Below are 18,361 nucleotides of genomic sequence, written 5' to 3'. Positions count from 1 at the left end.
TATACAGTGATAATCTGTAAGAACTAGGACCCATCAACAGAATCTAAAAGCCGATCGGCGCGTCTCGAAAACCTAAAAAAATGGCCTCCACTCTTTGATCAAAATCACCAATTCATGTATAATATTTTCTAATTTCCTTTTTACCACATCACTAGATGACTCTTAAATATAACATAGCGCAATTTGATTGAAAAAAACCCAAACAAACAAATGTCAAGCCACCAAATTAGAGGACCTTCATTAACATTTTCATCAGCACTTTCATCAACAGTTTACACCTTCCCCGTGGAGATAAAATGGCGTCGAATGTTGACACGGATTTTCCCATTCACGGGTTATTGCCCAAAAAAGAAACAGGATCGCATTCTTTCCTGACTAAATATCCGGAACATGATGGCAGAGGTGTAGTTGTCGCAATTTTGGACACTGGGGTTGACCCTGGAGCTCTTGGATTACAGGTTATTTATTTCTATGTTCAAAAGCTTCTTAGTCTTGGCCACTCATTCAATTTCAATGATTCATTACTCTCTCTCATGCAGTCATGCACGCAGCACTGACCTGCAGTCTGCACACACTGACACAGGCAGTGACTCGGACAGTGCACACGAACAGGGATTTGTCGTTAATATTATGGGCCGTGAAAACCGCAAAAAATCTGTACATGTTTTTGTAAGCGGTCGTCGCTTGCGCAAACTTGTCTAGCATGTTTTTGTGAAAGAGGACGTCGGCGAACGCGGTCGTATATCAAAACAGACGTTGGGTGGCGCTCGCGCAAACTTCCCTCACATGTATTTGTGAAAGAGGACGTCGGCGAACGCGGTCGTATAAAAAAACAGACGTTGGGTGGCGCTCGAGACGGGTCATCCTATTTAGCGTCCAGTGGCGACCAGTGGCGTCCAACGCGAAATAATAGGGTGTATATGGTTAAAAATGTTTTCAAGCTCCTAAAACACTTTCAATAAACAAGATTTAGAAGTTTGCTGGAGTTTGCAAACCTAGTTTTTGAATAATTATCACCAGAAAACGATCTTAGTATGCGTCCAGCAAAAGTACTGGACGCCATGTTTGTTTTAGCTGCCGTTCCTTGGGTTTATAGAAAAAGCGGAATCGGGATCTGGCATCAGGTTGGCATACTAAGATCGTTTTCTGGTGATGATTATTCAAAAACTAGGTTTGCAAACTCCACCAAACTTCTAAATCTTGTTTATTGAAAGTGTTTTAGGTCGGTTAGGAGCTTGATTGAAAACATTTTTAACCATATACACCATATTATTTCGCGTTGGACGCCACTGGTCGCCACTGGATGCTAAATAGGATGACCCGTCTCGAGCGCCACCCAACGTCTGTTTTTTTATACGACCGCGTTCGCCGACGTCCTCTTTCACAAAAACATGTGAGAGGGAAGTTTGCGCGAGCGCCACCCAACGTCTGTTTTGATATACGACCGCGTTCGCCGACGTCCTCTTTCACAAAAACATGCAAGACAAGTTTGCGCGAGCGACGACCGCTTACAAAAACATGTGCAGATTTTTTGCGGTTTTCACGGCCCATATAATATGGTGTATCAGAATGTACTGCATGATCCCCATAATGTCTTATGTGCTGGCCAAGCAATACAAAAAGCATAGCACCTGTTCTGTGCTGTTGACAGTTGTTTTGTTGTATAATGGATGATATGAATGAATCCCATATAATTTAGAATAGACGGGCTGGAATAGACACCCTGCGAAAATAAATTTCAGCCATTTTGAAATAAACCTTTTCACAGGCTACGTTTTTTTACCATGTCATAAAAGAAATATCAGGGATCAAAGTTCACTTTCTTTACCATGTCGCATTGTTCGACCTTTTGCCATAATCGAAGTCGCATTTTGCAAACCCAAGTCGCAAATATTTTCCCGCTTTTTCGGTATTTTCGCGTTGTTTTTTTCGCGCCTTTTTTCACTACGGAAAAGCCGACCGATCATAATCAAACTCATCATGCACGGCCTATCTTGCGCTCCTCGCGAGATTGGAATACTCACTTGAGTTGAAAAGTGCCAATAGAAGAGTGCAACAGGTATCAAAACCACGACTCGCTACGGCCGCGAACACTCACCATGGCCTAAAGCCATGTACTCGGGTTTATACGCAGACGACCTGTGCCCTAGATACCTCATCGACAATTATACCTCGTTTCCCGTTTGTTACAATCCAGTCGAGTGGTAGCGCCGATGCCAGGGTTATATCTAGGATTTCAATAGGGCATGGTGCTTAGTTATAAAAAGGGGCAGATCATTTATAAAAGGGGCACCCTTCAAGGGTGTTGAAGGAAAAAGGGGCAAATGCAACGCGCCGCAATTACCGATCACCAAGCTATGCTGAAAGCTTGTATCTGACCACTGAAAATTATCAAGTGATTTATTTATGTACATGTAATTGTGTATCATGCTTTATGTTGTCTATGTTGTCATATTGCTTTCTAGTGATAAGTCAATGCCTAGTCTATCTCATCTCTTTATTCTGTCTCTAATATGTGGTGTTGGAGAGGGATTTGTACAAGAATGGCAAAGAAGATATACCCCAGATATACCCGGAAGATATACATGCACGGCACAGACGTAGGACTGATCTAACTCTATCAATGCCAAAGCATGTGGCCGTGACTGCAGCCCCGCCCACCATCACGATCGGCGCATGCAACCGCCGCTGAAGAACAAAACATTGCAATATATCGGCACAACAATGCTTAATTTCACTATTATTCATTTGATAAAGATTATTTCTGTTTTATTTACCCAAATAAAGCCTCTATCCGAGGACATTTGGCCGCCAACTTTGCCTCCTTCTCCTTCGCCCGCCTCTTTTTGCCCGGCATGATTTAATAGTTTCTTCAACTACCACCAGTCTGCGCCACCCTTCGTCCTCTTGCACGTGGCATTGGTGTGACGACCTCGCGTTCAGTGATGAATAATGTGCAGATGGATATACAGGTAGACGTTCTGTTGACGACGGCTGTTGGTGAGCTAGACCCATCGCTAGCTTGAGGCTCGGATTGGCGGATTGGATTGCGCACTCGCGGTAACTGCATAAATGATAGACGACGGCACATGGCGGCTTGTAGATAAGGCATGGCGATCATTTGTTGAAGATAATAACGGGCTTGGCGGATTAACTGGGGGAACATTGGCGTCAAAAAAAGGGCAGTATTGGCGGGATTTGAGATCAAGGGGGCAGCATGGCGGGACTGAAAGGGGGCATGGCGCAGCGCCATTCCAAAACGGCCTAGATATAACCCTGGATGCTCTATTGATCAAGATCGTGGGAACAAGGTTTAAGCGGCGGTAATATCCAGACCATGAAAAATGACCAGAAAAGGTATTGGCGCATAAATTATCATTCATCAGCACAATCTCTCACTTCGCCGCTAGGTTTCTCCACTTGTTCCGTGAGCTATATTTAACCAGTTACCAAGAGGTCTACAATAGGATAGGATATTAATTCGCGTGGTGCGAGTACGCCGTTAAACTCAAGTCGCATGTTAATTTTTCGGGTGCATATGCGACCGTTTGGTCGTGAACTTTGATCCCTGAATATGTAAAGTGCAAGTTCTAGTGAACTCGCACAATTGTTGACATTGGGAGCCTATCAATAAGTCCTTCTGAGACGCTTAATATCCCGAGGCGTTGGGAGTGGAACCCCCAAACCATCTCGAGTCTTTCTGACACCTTATAGTGGTGCGCTAATCTCAACCATCATTACCCTTCCTATTCATGCTATTGCTAATCCCAACCATAATGCTTCCTTTTCATAATGCTATTGAATTAGCCTATTGAATTGATGACCTCAACCATGATACTTCCTTCTTATAGTCATACATGCTAGAGCTATCTCTAACCACATGCCCCTGAAGCCTAGTTAGCGGGATTATCGGGCTAAACAATGGGATAAGCCAGGAAAGTACTATGAGAAGAGTAAAAAAGAAAGGTAGGCAAGCGCTGGACCAGATTTGAAGCGAGAGACAGCTCCACTTCGGACCCCTCGTACGACTAGAAAACGCCGAGAAACAGACAATTTTTTGCTCACCACGCCATCTATAAGACTCAAATTATCAATCCCAGGCCTTTTCAAAGCCATCATTCGCATATTAACAACATAGGCGGCATCGTTTGTTGGCGGTGAGAGCGAATAAATTTTGAAAACTCACCGCCAACCATCCCCCTCCTTGGTAACCTATTCAATATGACGCACGCATCGCACTGCAGTGAAGGGAATCCTGCGCGCTGATTAGCTAGAAATAAACACATAATTTTTTCCAGGTTGCCGTTTTTAATGTAGCAATAAAATTATTTCTTATCTTTTAGCGTTGTTTTGACGAAGAAATATCCATGTACTTGTCGAATATGTAGTATACGTTATTTCCGGGCGCCATTTCTAACAATGTGACTGTGAATGGTTTTATCGGAAATATGCACCAGCCAGTTGGTCACGTGACAGGTGGGTTTTCCCGACAAGAGTAAACGGTCGCGGCAATTTCAAACTCGTTCCAGAGCTGTCAAACGTCAACGAAGTCGAACTTATATAAGTTATCACAGAGTCAAAACAACACAAAAGGATAAGAAATAATTTTATTGCTACATTAGAAACGGCAACCTGGCAGAATTATGTGTTTATTTCTAGCCAATCCGTGCGCGGGATTTCCTTCACTGCGGCGCGATGCGTGCGTCATATTGAATAGGTTACCAAGGAGGGGGATGGTTGGCGGCGAGTTTTCAAAATTTATTCGCTTTCACCGCCAACAAACGATGCCGCCTATGTTGTTAATATGCGAATGATGGCTTTGAAAAGGCCTGGGATTGATAATTTGAGTCTTATGGCGTTGTGAGCAAAAAGTTGTCTGTTTCGCGGCGTTTTCTAGTCGTACGAGGGGTCCGAAGTGGAGCTGTCTCTCGCTTCAAATCTGGTTTAGCGCTTGCCTACCTTTCTTTTTTACTCTTCTCATAGTACTTTCCTGTCTTATCCCATTGTTTAGCCCAATAATCCCGCTAACTAGGCTTCAGGGGCCTGTGCTCTAACCATGGCCTTTGATTTTGATGCTATTGCTTATCCCAACAATGACCCATCTTTTCATGCTATAGCTAACCCCAACTATGACCCATCCTTCTCATAGTCATATGCTAGATATCTAACACACCAATGCTGGTGCTAACTCCAACTGTTAACCATCCTTTTCATCGAAAATAAATGAGGTGGGGATACTTTTTTTGGGAGACACCCTTTGGTACAGAATGAAACCGAACATTCACTGACACCAAACAATCAACTTCAGAACAATGATTTAAGTCCGCTGAGGGTAGTTAATAAAAATAATAATTTGCTTCAATAGACTGGCTTACTGTATTTAGCGCAATATTACGCCTATTTAGCGTAATATTACGCCTCTGGAGCAATCATTATTTTCTGACACTAAAACGTTACATGGAAAAAGTTGGAACAGGACAGGGAACCAGAGCAGATCAGTTATCATCATATCATCTCATAGATGGGGTGTTTCAAGATCAGTGGCCCTTTTGAAAAAAAACCCGTAACGGGGGTCTAGCTCAGATATTTTTGCATGCAGAGATGATCTTTTCAGCTTGTTACCTTTCCTAGGCAAGGGGTTATATTTGATGGCCCCACACTGAAAATTGTGCTAAGATCAGCCAATATTTTGCTGCAGCTCGATTTGTGTCCCATACATAACCCATTTTGACCATTTTTGTGTCATCCTGGAGAAAATGTCAAAGTTTGAGAGGTTTGGTATAAAATATGTGACCACATAGTGTCAGGATTGGCATTTTCTCATCAAGATTTGACTGAATTTGATACCTAGGAATTTCTGTGAAAACTATTTTTCAACTTATGGTTTTTGGCTCACCGTAAGGGGAGTCTATATGATAGCGCTGTGTCCGTCGTCGTCGTCGTTGTCGTCGTCGTCGTATCCTTACAGTGGCACGTTTCTTAACTGCTAGGGCTATGAACTTGAAACTTTGTACACAGAATGCCCTAGGTCAGCTGACCTCTGACACTGATTTTCGGTCCGATCTGATTCTCTGTTTGGCCACCAGGGGGCCAAATGTCGATATCTAAAAAGTGTGATATCTCGCTTATTAGTGACTTGTTTTCGATAAAACTTTTGTTGTAGGTACTCATAGCAAATATACATTTTATAATGTACGGATTTTTAATTTGACCTTGTTTTCAAGGTCACAGAGGTCATATGGCGTAAATTGGCCATTAGAGTGTAAACTATGGCACGTTTCTTAACCACTAAAGCTATGAACTTGAAACTTGGTACATATAACCCCCTATATCACATAGCCTCTGGTGCTGAATTTTGGTTCGATCTGATTCCTAACTTTGCCACCAGGGGTCCAAAAGTGGAAATCTAAAAAGTGTGATATCTCGCTTATAAGTGACTTGTTTTCGATAAAACTTTTGTTGTAGGTACTCATAGCAAATATACATTTTATATTGTACGGGTTTTCAATTTGACCTACTTTTCAAGGTCACAGAGGTCATATGGCGTAAATTGGCCATCAGAGTGTAAACTATGGCACGTTTCTTAACCACTAAAGCTATGAACTTGAAACTTGGTACATATAACCCCCTATATCACATAGCCTCTGGTGCTGAATTTTGGTTCGATCTGATTCCTAACTTTGCCACCAGGGGGCCAAAAGTGGAAATCTAAAAAGTGTGATATCTCGCTTATAAGTGACTTGTTTTCGATAAAATTTTTATGGTAGGTACTGTTAGGAAGAATACATCGCATGTTATACGGGTTTTCAATTTGACCTACTTTTCAAGGTCACAGAAGTCATATGGCGTAAATTGGCTGTTAGAGTGTAAACTATGGCACGTTTCTTAACCAGTAAAGCTATGAACTTGAAACTTGGTGCATATAACCCACTACATCAGATAACGTCTGATGTCGAATTTTGGCCTGATCTGATTCTTTATTCGGCCACCAGGGGGCCAGAACGGAAAAAGGAAGAAGTGCAATATCTTGCTTATTTGAGTGAATTGTTTTCGATAAAATTTTATGGCAGGGACTCCTAGCAAGGATACATCACATTTCCTATGATTTTTGGATTTGACCTCCTTTTCTATGTCACAGAGGTCAAATGGCGTAAATTGACCGTTCGAGTGTAACTATGGCACGTTTCTTAACTGCTAAAGCTATGAACTTGAAAGTTGGTACATGTAACCCCCTACATCAGATAATCTCTGACACCGAATTTTGGCCTGATCTGATTCTTGATTTGGCCATCAGGGGGTCAAAACTGAAAAAGTAGGACGTGCAATATCTCGCTTATTAATGACTTTTTTTCGATGAATTTTTTATTGCAGGGACTCTTAGCAATCACACGATATTGATCTTGTTGATGTCATAGACAATTATTGGTTGGATCATAAACTTATATATACTGCCCTGTCTTATTACTTGACATCAATACACATCTAAAAAAAGTCTTCATGCCTGATTGTGTTCACCATATTCACCTCTAAACTAAGCATGATCCTGCCTACTAAAAGATGTATACGGTGAGCACAATGGCCCCTGGCCGTTTCATTTATTGATTTTTATCGTAAATTTGTTCCGTCGGCGGATAAAAAAACATGAAAACAAATTTATTTTATTTTATTTCTTATTGGGTCGGGCGGAAATAAAAAAATCAATGATTTTCGGATTTTTTTTTTCTTTCTGAAATCCCAAAAAAGCGAGTCAGCGGTCCCGTAAACCAAGAAATAAAAAAGTTGTGGCCTTAGGAGTATCTTCGTAACACCCTTACCTGTTTTTAACTGACTTCAAACAAGCACCTCAGGATACACCTTCACAACTTATTACTATTACAGAAATTTCCTTTATTGTAGTAAGTAATGACCATGACTATGTTCTGCAACTGCTCAGATTTTCAGGAGATGAGTAAATTTTTCATATCATGACTTTTAAAAATGGGATGTGGCGTGTCCCGTACATAACCAAAATTTTCTCCTTTTTTCACCAGTGTATTTTCATGATTAATTGTTGAGCAAATTCATTGAAATAATTCCTGAGTATGCCTTAATGACTGTTCTTAGATTTGAAAAAGGGAAATGAATTAAAAAATGTTTATGTGTTTACCCTGAAAAATCTGTGAAGTTCAAAAAGCATAGATGTCCCGTACATAACCAGATTTCAGAAATATTGACCATCTTAATGTTAAAATTGGGATTAGCACTGGGTTTTTTTGGTCATTCACTGGGTATACCACCAAGTTGTCGGTTTGGTAGTATTTTGTTGATATCTGTGAAGCACGGTTGTTTAAATTCAAAGACAAGTTAAAAACAAGTACTTTTTACTGGTATTTTGCCATGTCCCGTACATAACCACTATAAGATTCTGCACATTTCCTTGCTGTTTAGATGAAGATGTTTTGCTTTTCTGCTAAGTTATATAAGACAGAGAAAAAATATCAAAAACATCCATGCCAGTGATATACATTGGACATGTACCATGTACATAATAAGAATGCACTGTCCTGTACAGGCACTAGGAAAATTCGTCCCCAGAAAATTCGTCCATGGAAAACTCGTCCCTGGAAAACTCGTCCCCGGAAAACTCGTCCCCTAGGAAAATTTGTCCCCGGATAATTCGGCCCCGAGGAAAATTCGTCCCCAGATAACTTGTCCCTGAGGAAAATTCGTCCCCAGAATATTTGTTCCCGGAAAATTCGTCCCCGAGGATAATTCATCCCTGGAAAATTCGTCCCTGAGGATAATTCGTCCCTGGAAAATTCGTCCCCGAGGATAATTTGTCCCCGGAAAATTTAACAAAAGTTGAAAGTTTCTGACATTTCTTTCTAGTATTCAGTGTTATATCTCTCTTTACTACCCCACTAGATAGTTACTTACTCCACTATTTTCATAGTAGGTAGAGGTAGGCAGGGGTAATATTTTATTTTTTTTAAATCAGTATTTTTACTGGTCAGAATGAAAGAGAAGCTCTAAATTCTTCAACAAAATGTTGCAAATTGTAAAATAAATGCCAATAAAATTATTTGAGTAGGCATGTGCAAAAACATTTTAAGACTGGCCTTATTCTCTCGTTTTCAACAAAGTAGAGGGAAAAGGCCAACATTTTAAGATAACACTCGAATGATTGGTTAATGCTGATTGAGCAACTGTGTCCTGATAAATACTACAATTGAAAGGACATTTTTAAAATTCTTGATTCACTGTCTCAAACAGTTCATACTAATTCAAGACAACAAGAGTAAACTTGAGACACCCATGTATTCAAATGCTCTCAGGTATTCCACAACAGTCACCAACTTTATAAAGTCCTTCATTATTCATACACTGCATGACAAATTTTGAAATATAGTCTGTTTGACATTACTAAGACATTTCGATATTTAGCTATATAGCTAGGTCAATTCTTGTAGAATGCACTATATTTTGACTTATTTCATGCACTGTATGGAGGCCTTAAGAGTTCACAAATCTGTTCACATCCGAAGATTGTGTGCAATTGCTCTCAGGTATCCCACAATACCATGATTGTCATAATCCTGCCAATAGCAACAATTCTCCTTTGACAGTCACGATACTCATGACGTTGTTGGGGAGGCTGATGTCCACCAAGAATTTGTGTAATCTTCAACTCATTAAGACTTTGTTCACAGCGAATCACATCAATGAATTTCCAGATGTTTGGGTGGGAAGGCTCCGACATTCGACTGGAAACCGCTATGCCAGCCCTCGATGGCATTGTTGGTTCTCGGAAGGTTTTCGACAGTTCTATCATACACGTTCCACTTGGAGATATGATACATTGGATTTCTACGTCCCTGGCGTCTTCTCTCTCCAATGTATGTTGATTCGAAATATCGTACAACTGGTTCAGCAGCATTTGGAATATGTGGTTGCAAGGCTTCATAACTTTCAATGACATCATCGACTGGGACAAAAGCCAGTGCAGTCAGCATTTTCAGAATCAGATTAAGCGCGAACTCGTCATCCTCACGGTTATGCACGGCAAGACCTTGTTCCTGAATCTTCCTCCATACTGCTTGGAACAAATGGTAAAAGCAGTATTTGATATCCACATTAGGAAAGATTTCTGAAGCTGCATTTGAAGCTGCCCTTTCCATGTCCATCAAAAATGTTTCTGGATTTGCATTGGGAATTGATTGTCTTATGGTGGTGAAAAGCCGAGCGTAGGTCTCCTGAGTATTGTTTGGTAGCAACGCATAAATACATGCAGTCACAGAGTCATTCAGCAAGACATGGATTGTGAACAACTGGAAGAAGATGAGCGAACTGTTTTGAAAGTGCCATCGGCAAACCACTGTTCATAATACGCCAAAAGTTCCAGATTCCTTTGTGTACAAAATATCAGAATGCGATTTGGATAGCCGACATAATTTGGATGTACGGTAACGAAAGTTATGTACGGGACACATTAACTGTTCTTTCAAATGCTGCTAACCTTTTGAGAAATTCTCATAAGTTGTGTTTTTAAATAGTAGTATGTGTCATAAAGAACAAAACTTCATCTGAATTGGACTCTTTTTTTCAGGTTTCGTGGAAAAAAAGGAACCATTCATGAACTTTACTATATTCCGCCACATACCATCACTAAGTTTCAATAGGTATAATAGGTTAATGTGGTCTCATTTCAAAGCTTTTTGTTAGAAAACTGTCAAATTCATTCAAATTGTACAAGATGCTGCTATTTGTTTACTGAATTCTCTCCTCTGACATTTTATCATAGCATTGGTCGCCCTGTCCCGTACATAACCGTGATGTAAAATGATAATTAGTTGCTGTTTATGCAATTTTTCTCAATTTTTTCTCTCATATTTTGCCAGTATTTCTTTACTGTGATAGATATATAAATGTTTAGATCTTAAAATGATATTTAAGTTCTGTTTCAAAGGCTTTTACATGTTTTTAAAACACTTTGCAAGGAAGGAGATTGTGGAATTTTGGCTTCCCATGGAAGATTCCTATGCTCTGAAGGAAAAAAAGGCCTGCCATACTTTTCGTCCTGACAATTTTAAAAAAATACGTGAACTGAAAATAAATTATTCTGAAGGGAAAAAAAATACATGGATAGGAATATTTTACCTGGTGTTATAAAATCTTTGTCCTGAGATAAATTCTTGTACAATTTTGCAATTTGTAGCGTGATTCTGCCGTAAAAATTCAGTCCTGATGTAAAAAATTTGTCCTGAATAAATTCCGCTTTGACATGCCATAGTAACGGGAATGATAACCTTTTCAGTCCCTTTTCAGCATGCTCCCTGCCCAGGGGCATTTTTAGCAACACACAGCCGCTTCTTATTCCTGGATGCAGCCATGTGTTTCAGGTGCAAATTGATGGATCATTAAATTGATGACCACAGGACACACTAGTATTTTGGTTCATTTTTAGCTCACCTCTTAGGAGAGGTGAGCTTATCCCATACCGTGGCGTCCGTCGTCCGTCGTCGTCGTCGTCGTCGTCGTCGTCGTCGTCGTCCGTCGTCGTCGTCCGTCGTCCGTTAGCAGGGCACGTTTCGTAATTGTTAGAGCTATTGAGTTGAAACTTGGTACACATGTACCCTTATGTAATGACACCTTGGAGACCAAGTTTCGGTCCGATTCGTTTCATGGTTTGGCCACCAGGGGGCCAAACGTTAAAAGTGAAAATATGCAATATCTCCCTTAATAGTAGTCGGGAAATTTTGAAAAAAATATGGTAGGTACTTCTAGCAAAGGTGCATCATATATCCTCCGGGTTTTTGATTTGACCTCCTTTTCAAGGTCACAGAGGTCAAATGGTGTAAATTGGCCGTTAGGATGTAACGATGGCACGTTTCTAAACTGCAATGACTATTGATACCAAATTTGATTCACATTTACCCCTTAGTCAGGTGATCTCAGGGACCGAAGTTTGGTCCAATATGATTCACCACTTGACCACCAGGGGGCAAAATCCAAAAACCTTAAAAATGTGATTATTCCTTGACTTCTTGCCCGATTGCCACCAATTTGATATCATGGGTACATCTAACCACCATACAGTATATGTCACACAGGTTTTTAATTTGACCTTCTTGTCAAGGTCACAGAGGTCAAATGGCGTAAATTCGCCGTCAGGCCGTAACTATGGCACGTTTCTTAACTGCAATGACTATTGATCACAAATTAAGTACACATGTACCCCTTGGTCAGGTGATCTCAGGTACCGAAGTTTGGTGCGATCTGATTTGCCGTTTGGCCTCCAGGGAGGGGGCCAAATCCTAAATTCTTCAAAATGCCATTATTCCTAGTAATGACTTGCCCGATTGGCACCAATTTTATATCATAGGTACATCTAATTCTAACAACCATTCAATGTGTCACCCGGGTCTTCTTTGATTTGACCTACTTTTCAAGGTCACAGAGGTCGAATGTACTGTAAATTGGCCATTTTGGGGAAATTGTAATTGCTTGGACCTACATCAAACCTAACACTACATGACACAATACCATGCTCTTTATCCATCTTTCCTCCACATGAGGTGAGCACAATGGCCCTGGCCATTTCATTCAAACAAAAGGCGGCAGCACCTGTCAAGATAACACATGTACAAGGCATGGTTGGCGGGATGGCATCCCGCTGTGGGCAAATACAATGGAACTTATGCCGGATGCTGTCCCGCCTGGGGACTCAAAAGGTTAACTCGAACAAAAATCACTGAAATCATGTTGTCCAGTACATTTTGTATCAACCAGTGTCCCATACATAACCCACAACGGAAAGTGGAATTTGAAGCAGATAAGGGCTTCAGACGAAGATTAATGTTGAGTGTTGTGTGTTATTTTTTAGGTACCGTGGCATTATACTGCTTAGTTCATGGATGTTTTTTTGGTAGTTTGATTGCGAACCACCATCTGTGCTTGGTTATTTGTTTTTACTCCTCTATAGTCCCATGTATGCATCTGCGTGAACAAATTAGTTCTCATGTTTGTAACGTCCAAAAAGACAATGGTATCTGCCTAGATCCCTCAGATTAATCTCAGCTTGATTCGCCCACTTGAATTTACTAATAGCCGCTATAACCTGCTGAATAAATGATTTATTTAATACCCATTTTGTTCCATACATCGCTGATGTATAGCGTAGTAATCTTATATTGAGTCGGTTGTTTGCTTGTGAGATCAAGCTGTCAATACACGATGTGAATGTACACATTTTAGCTTGCTGGCGTCATCAAATGCTACACTTTTTCACAGCACAGCAGCATCGCATCAACAGTGATATTTGCCTTTCACCCTGATTTGGTGGATTAGCAACTTGATTTTTGCAGATATTCAACATTTAGTCGCCAAAAAATCCGCTCCGTCTAAATTGTTGGTGCTGCCGCCTATCGATAAGCGAGTAAGCGTGGCGGGAATTTCGAATCTCCTGATTTGGTGCGCCACACAGTTGAATTACGGTAAATACAGTACTGTGTGCATTTAGCTGGCCACCACCAGGAGATCAAAATAGGGCTATATTTATCATTATACATGTTCAGTGATGTTATAGCAATGAGCCATCATAGATCAATTCACAATTGCATTCCTAAGCTTCATAGGCCTACTGAATGCAGACAAATTCCTATGGGACCGATCATGCGTCTATTTCCCCAGTCATCCTAGAACATGTATAATGATGAATATAGGCCTATTTTGATCTCCTGGTGGTGGCCAGCTAATTCAATGCATACAGTATGTGTGTCGGTAATTTCTCCTGAACGCTGCTACCATAGATTTACAATGAAAGCATCTATGACAGGTTCCTCTGATGATACCACATCACATTTCAACAACTCCTGCCCAGATTGCCCCCATCATATGCGCAAAAACCTCAGTCCCTGCCCTGCCCACAATTCGAACCATCCCTTCAGTTTTTTTTAAAGACTGCTTGTTTACTAAGGATCTGTTAGTTTTTTAAGTGGGAGAAACAACAGTCAGATAAAATTGAGAAAGTGTATGCATACTCTTTTAAATTGGTAAATTTTTGAAGAAAATCAGTTGTTGAAACAAAAAACTTGTCATTTTATTTTATAGTGTAAACCAAGAGGTCCTCAGGAACAAAGTTTTAGGCAAATCTGAGTTATTTTATATCATTTCATATGCTGTCATTGGTTCACTGTCCCGTACATAACCTTGAAGAAACCATAGACTTCAAACTGATATAAATTGTCAATAGCAAATAGTATTCAAATTCCGTCTTCAGTTCCTTTTTCCTATGATGTGTACAATTTGATTCAGAATAGAATTACTCATAATTGGGAGGGTAAAATTGTTGACTCCCTGGTTGACACAAAGAGCCACTGATCTTGAAGCACCCCATATGGCGCCTATCGATCTACTTTTTAGCTCACCTCGGTGAGCTTATGTCGTTACGTCTTGTCCGTCGTCTGTCTGTCGGGCCGTCCAGCGTCCGTCAACAATGGTGGCACGTTTGCTCACCATTGAGTCTAGGAGGTTGAAACTTGGTGTGTGGATGTCTTATGACAGCATGACCTGACATACCGAAATTCATTGCAATTTGACCTACTTTCTGGGCTCCAGGCGGCCATCTTTGAAAACCTTATTTTGTCAATATTTTATGAATGTTGATAGCTAGGATCTTGAATTTTCTTCTGTGGATACCTCTGAAGAGACTACATGACATAATACCCGGGTTTTTGATTTGACCTACTTTTCAACGTTGCAGAGGTAAAATTCTATAATTTCACCGCAGGTGGCACGTTTCGTCACGACTCTTTAAATTTGGTATGTAGACACTTATTGAGCATCTCTACATGTTGACCAAAAAAGTAGGTCAATGTGACCAACTTTTTTTTGGCTCCAGGCAGCCATCTTGGAAAACCTTATTTTGTCAATATCTCATGAACGCTGATAGCTAGAACAATGAAATTGTTACTGTCATTAATACTTCTGATGAGACTACATGACATAATGTGCGGGTTTCTGATTTGACCTACTTTTGAAGGTCACATAGGTCAAACTCTAAAATTTCAGCGAAGGTAGCACGTTTTGTCATTAATTATCCTAGATCCTTCAAATTTGATATGTAGACACCTATTGGGCATCTGTACATATTTACAAAAATTCAGATCAATGTGACCTACTTTTCAGGTGTAAATAGGTCAGGTCATGACATAACACTCGATGTCAGTTATATCAAGAAACCTTCACTTTGTGATCTTCAAACTAAAGGTGAATTATTGATTGATATGATCAATATTGACATAGAGCTTGTAACATTTTAACCAAATAAATGTGGTGGATTTGCAAATCCTCTGCAACAGTAGGTATAAGGCCTGATAACTTATATTTTTTACTGATACTGGTATCAATATGGAGGATTTAAAACAAATATATTCAGAATTATGTGAAATGGCATTTTCTGTATGTAGGCGAAATGGCGGGTAGGCAAAATGGCAGGTAGGCGAAAAGACTGTAGGCGAAATGGCATTTTTTAGCTCAGCTGACAAAGTCAGCTGAGCTTGTCAAACAAGCTGCTCAGTGGCGTCCGTCTGTCCGTCCGTCCGTCCGTCCGTCCGTCCGTCCGTCCGTCCGTCCGTTAAACCCATGGTGCACATTTTGTAACCGTAAGACCTAGAGACTTCAATTTTGCATTTCTGGATACTTCTGGTCAAACTCTACTTTCAAAACAAAATTTGTCGCCATTCGACCTACTTCCTGCGAGCGAGAGCGCATGAAGGAAACTGGCCTATATCGGCCTAGGAGCAGCAGAATTAGTCGAAATATGCTTTAATATTAAGATAAAATTCTTGAAAAACTATTTTATTGAGAAAAAGTTCAAAATTTTAACAGGAGAGGGCGCTACCTGCCTTTTAATTATTTCTGCTGATTCAAATTCCCGCCCGATGACGTCAGCCATCAATGAAGTCTCCTATTTGCCAGTTCTCAAAACATGGCAGCTACACAAAAAAGCAGCAGTAGCTCCAGGAATAAATCACTGTTCACTTCAGCTTCGTAATCGATTGTACCCCCACTTTATTGTGTTTTGTGTGGTGTTCCTATTCAATCAACGATGTGAGGCCTTATTATGTTGGTTTTAATTGAGAAGGTGCATTTTAGCGGCCTACGAAATACCGAAGCGGAGACAAAATGGCGGCATGTTGTTTACTCGATCCATGTGCAATAATCTTGGAGCTCAATGACACTCAGCTCGATGACGATGGCCCGCTACCTGGCTACGGGCTAGTACTACGGTAGTCTGGTAGGCGATATTATCACCAGTTCGTTTCAGTGGTAGTCGTAAGGTCTTTAGGGACTACTTTCAGAAATTAGTTCTTGAAAATTTGGCCACATTTCTGTGAAAACGATATCGGAAGTGCATGCTCTGTTATTCGCGATGACATCGCCGATGTATTTTGAAGTGGAGAATTCCCACAGTATGTGCAGTGAATCGGCATGATTCTGTTCACCTATTAAGTTTTAGTTCTACGATTCTTTCATGAGTAAAAAGTAGACATTCTAAGCAATACAATAATGTCACTCCCATAAAAATTGATTGGAAATTGAGGGAGCTACGGCACTCTCTTCGGCAACTGACAGCGCTGAAAAAATACATTGCATACTGTACAATACCAAATAGCGTAGGGAATCACCAGAAATGACGTCATCGCTGGTCTAAATAGAAAACTACGGTGACGCAGTAGAGCACAAGAAAAGGTTTAGCATTAACTTCGTCATGCAAGCTTCAGCAACAAAACGATTTCTCATGAATGATTTACTTGATCATCATCAGCTTGTTTCCCCTGATAGATAAAAAAATGATTTACAATTTCCACCAAAGTTTTCTATTTTGTGTACTCGCATGTTATTTAACTGGCAAGGAGCCAAGCAGATAATCAAAACTTACTATTGTTCAATAAAACATAATTTTCTTAACTCTGTCATATTTTTCACTTTCATACTAAACAACGCAGGTTTCCCTTCATGACCCAAGAATAATTCTTTAGACATTTTTAATGACTCGGAATCCATGCACTCTGATTCTCCATGAATGGATGTATGGTTTGACCAATTCTTGCATGACATGTCCACCAAACAAAATGTGAATGCAGTCCGGCAAAGAGGAACAACCAACCATTCACTTCGACTTTTAAAGGCTGCATGGTTCCAAGAAAATACATTTATACTACCAAGTAAAAGGTTCATCCTACATTTTCGTTCATATGTAGTCTAGCATTTACTTGTTTTGGTAGCAAATACTGATTTCTAAAAATCCTTTGCTTTCACAAGAACTAAACTATTCCAATTTTTGAAGCATACTAAATACTTCAAAATCTGGAGTAAAAGCTTATGCTAGTTTTTATTCATATGGCCCATCAACAGGTGCATACCATAAACCATGAGAATGTTCCAACAGTGGCATAATTATGTCAACCAAAAACATTGGTACCGTAGTGAACGCAAAAGGATATCAAATACCATGGAGCATGACATTTTCATGCATAATGAACTAAACACGGGGAAGATATTAATGATATTAACTCAGCTGAGCGCCAGGCCCTTGGGCCTCTTGTTATGTCAGATTTTCAACCTCATTTTGCATTTACACTGTTGTCTATATCGCATTAAACAGTGAACATTCTACTGTGTGTTTGCTTTTGCGCACCCATTCTCTGCGCAACGAAGAATACCATTGACTATTCTGGAATATTGTTGAATGACCACGTGTTTTTAATTTGTACTATATATATAGTTTTTGACTGTAGCCGAATAGATAATCATTCAATAAATCAATTTGAATTTGAAATTTTTGACTCTTTTATACTTCTTAGGCCTACTTGAGTGTTGATTCTTTTGCCTATGCCGATATACTGGCCGATGGGTAGGCCTATAGACAACTAACAGCAAGACACCAGACCCTCGAATTCGATTGCTCTGCCCCCTCGCCACGAGTCACAATCTGGTAACTTTTTGTCTCACGTATGAAGTTTGGCAGTGATCATGGGTCGGGGTCCTATCATTCCCAGCCACGAGTCACAATCCGGTAACTTTTTGTCTCACATATGAAGTTTGGCAGTGATCATGGGTCGGGGTCCTATCATTCCCAGCCGCGAGTCACAATCTGGTAACTTTTTGTGTCGCGTATGAAGTTTGGCAGTGATCATTGGTCGGGGTCCTATCATTCACAGCCACGAGTCACAATCTGGTAACTTTTTGTCTCAAATATAAAGTTTGGCAGCGATCATGGGTCGGGGTCCTATCATTCCCAGCCGCGAGTCACAATCTGCTAACTTTTTGGCTCACCGTAGGGGAGTCTATGTAATACCGCAGTGTCCGTCGTCCGTCG

The 18,361-nt window shown here is 40.4% G+C and overlaps 1 protein-coding gene across 2 annotated transcripts in view; it reads left to right on the top strand.

Annotated features, from left to right (window-relative positions):
- Positions 1-296: 296 nt before the first annotated feature.
- Positions 297-18,361, top strand: part of LOC135494753 (tripeptidyl-peptidase 2-like) — a 153,319-nt gene continuing 135,254 nt past the window's right edge. For both annotated transcript variants that reach the window (XM_064783021.1, XM_064783022.1), the window contains exon 1: positions 297-458. In XM_064783021.1, the coding sequence (XP_064639091.1) occupies positions 297-458 (162 nt within the window). The remainder of the gene's footprint in view (positions 459-18,361) is intronic.

Source organism: Lineus longissimus, chromosome 10 (genome assembly GCF_910592395.1).
Source record: "Lineus longissimus chromosome 10, tnLinLong1.2, whole genome shotgun sequence".
Classification (NCBI taxonomy): domain Eukaryota; kingdom Metazoa; phylum Nemertea; class Pilidiophora; order Heteronemertea; family Lineidae; genus Lineus; species Lineus longissimus.
This window is presented reverse-complemented; position numbering and strand designations above follow the sequence as displayed.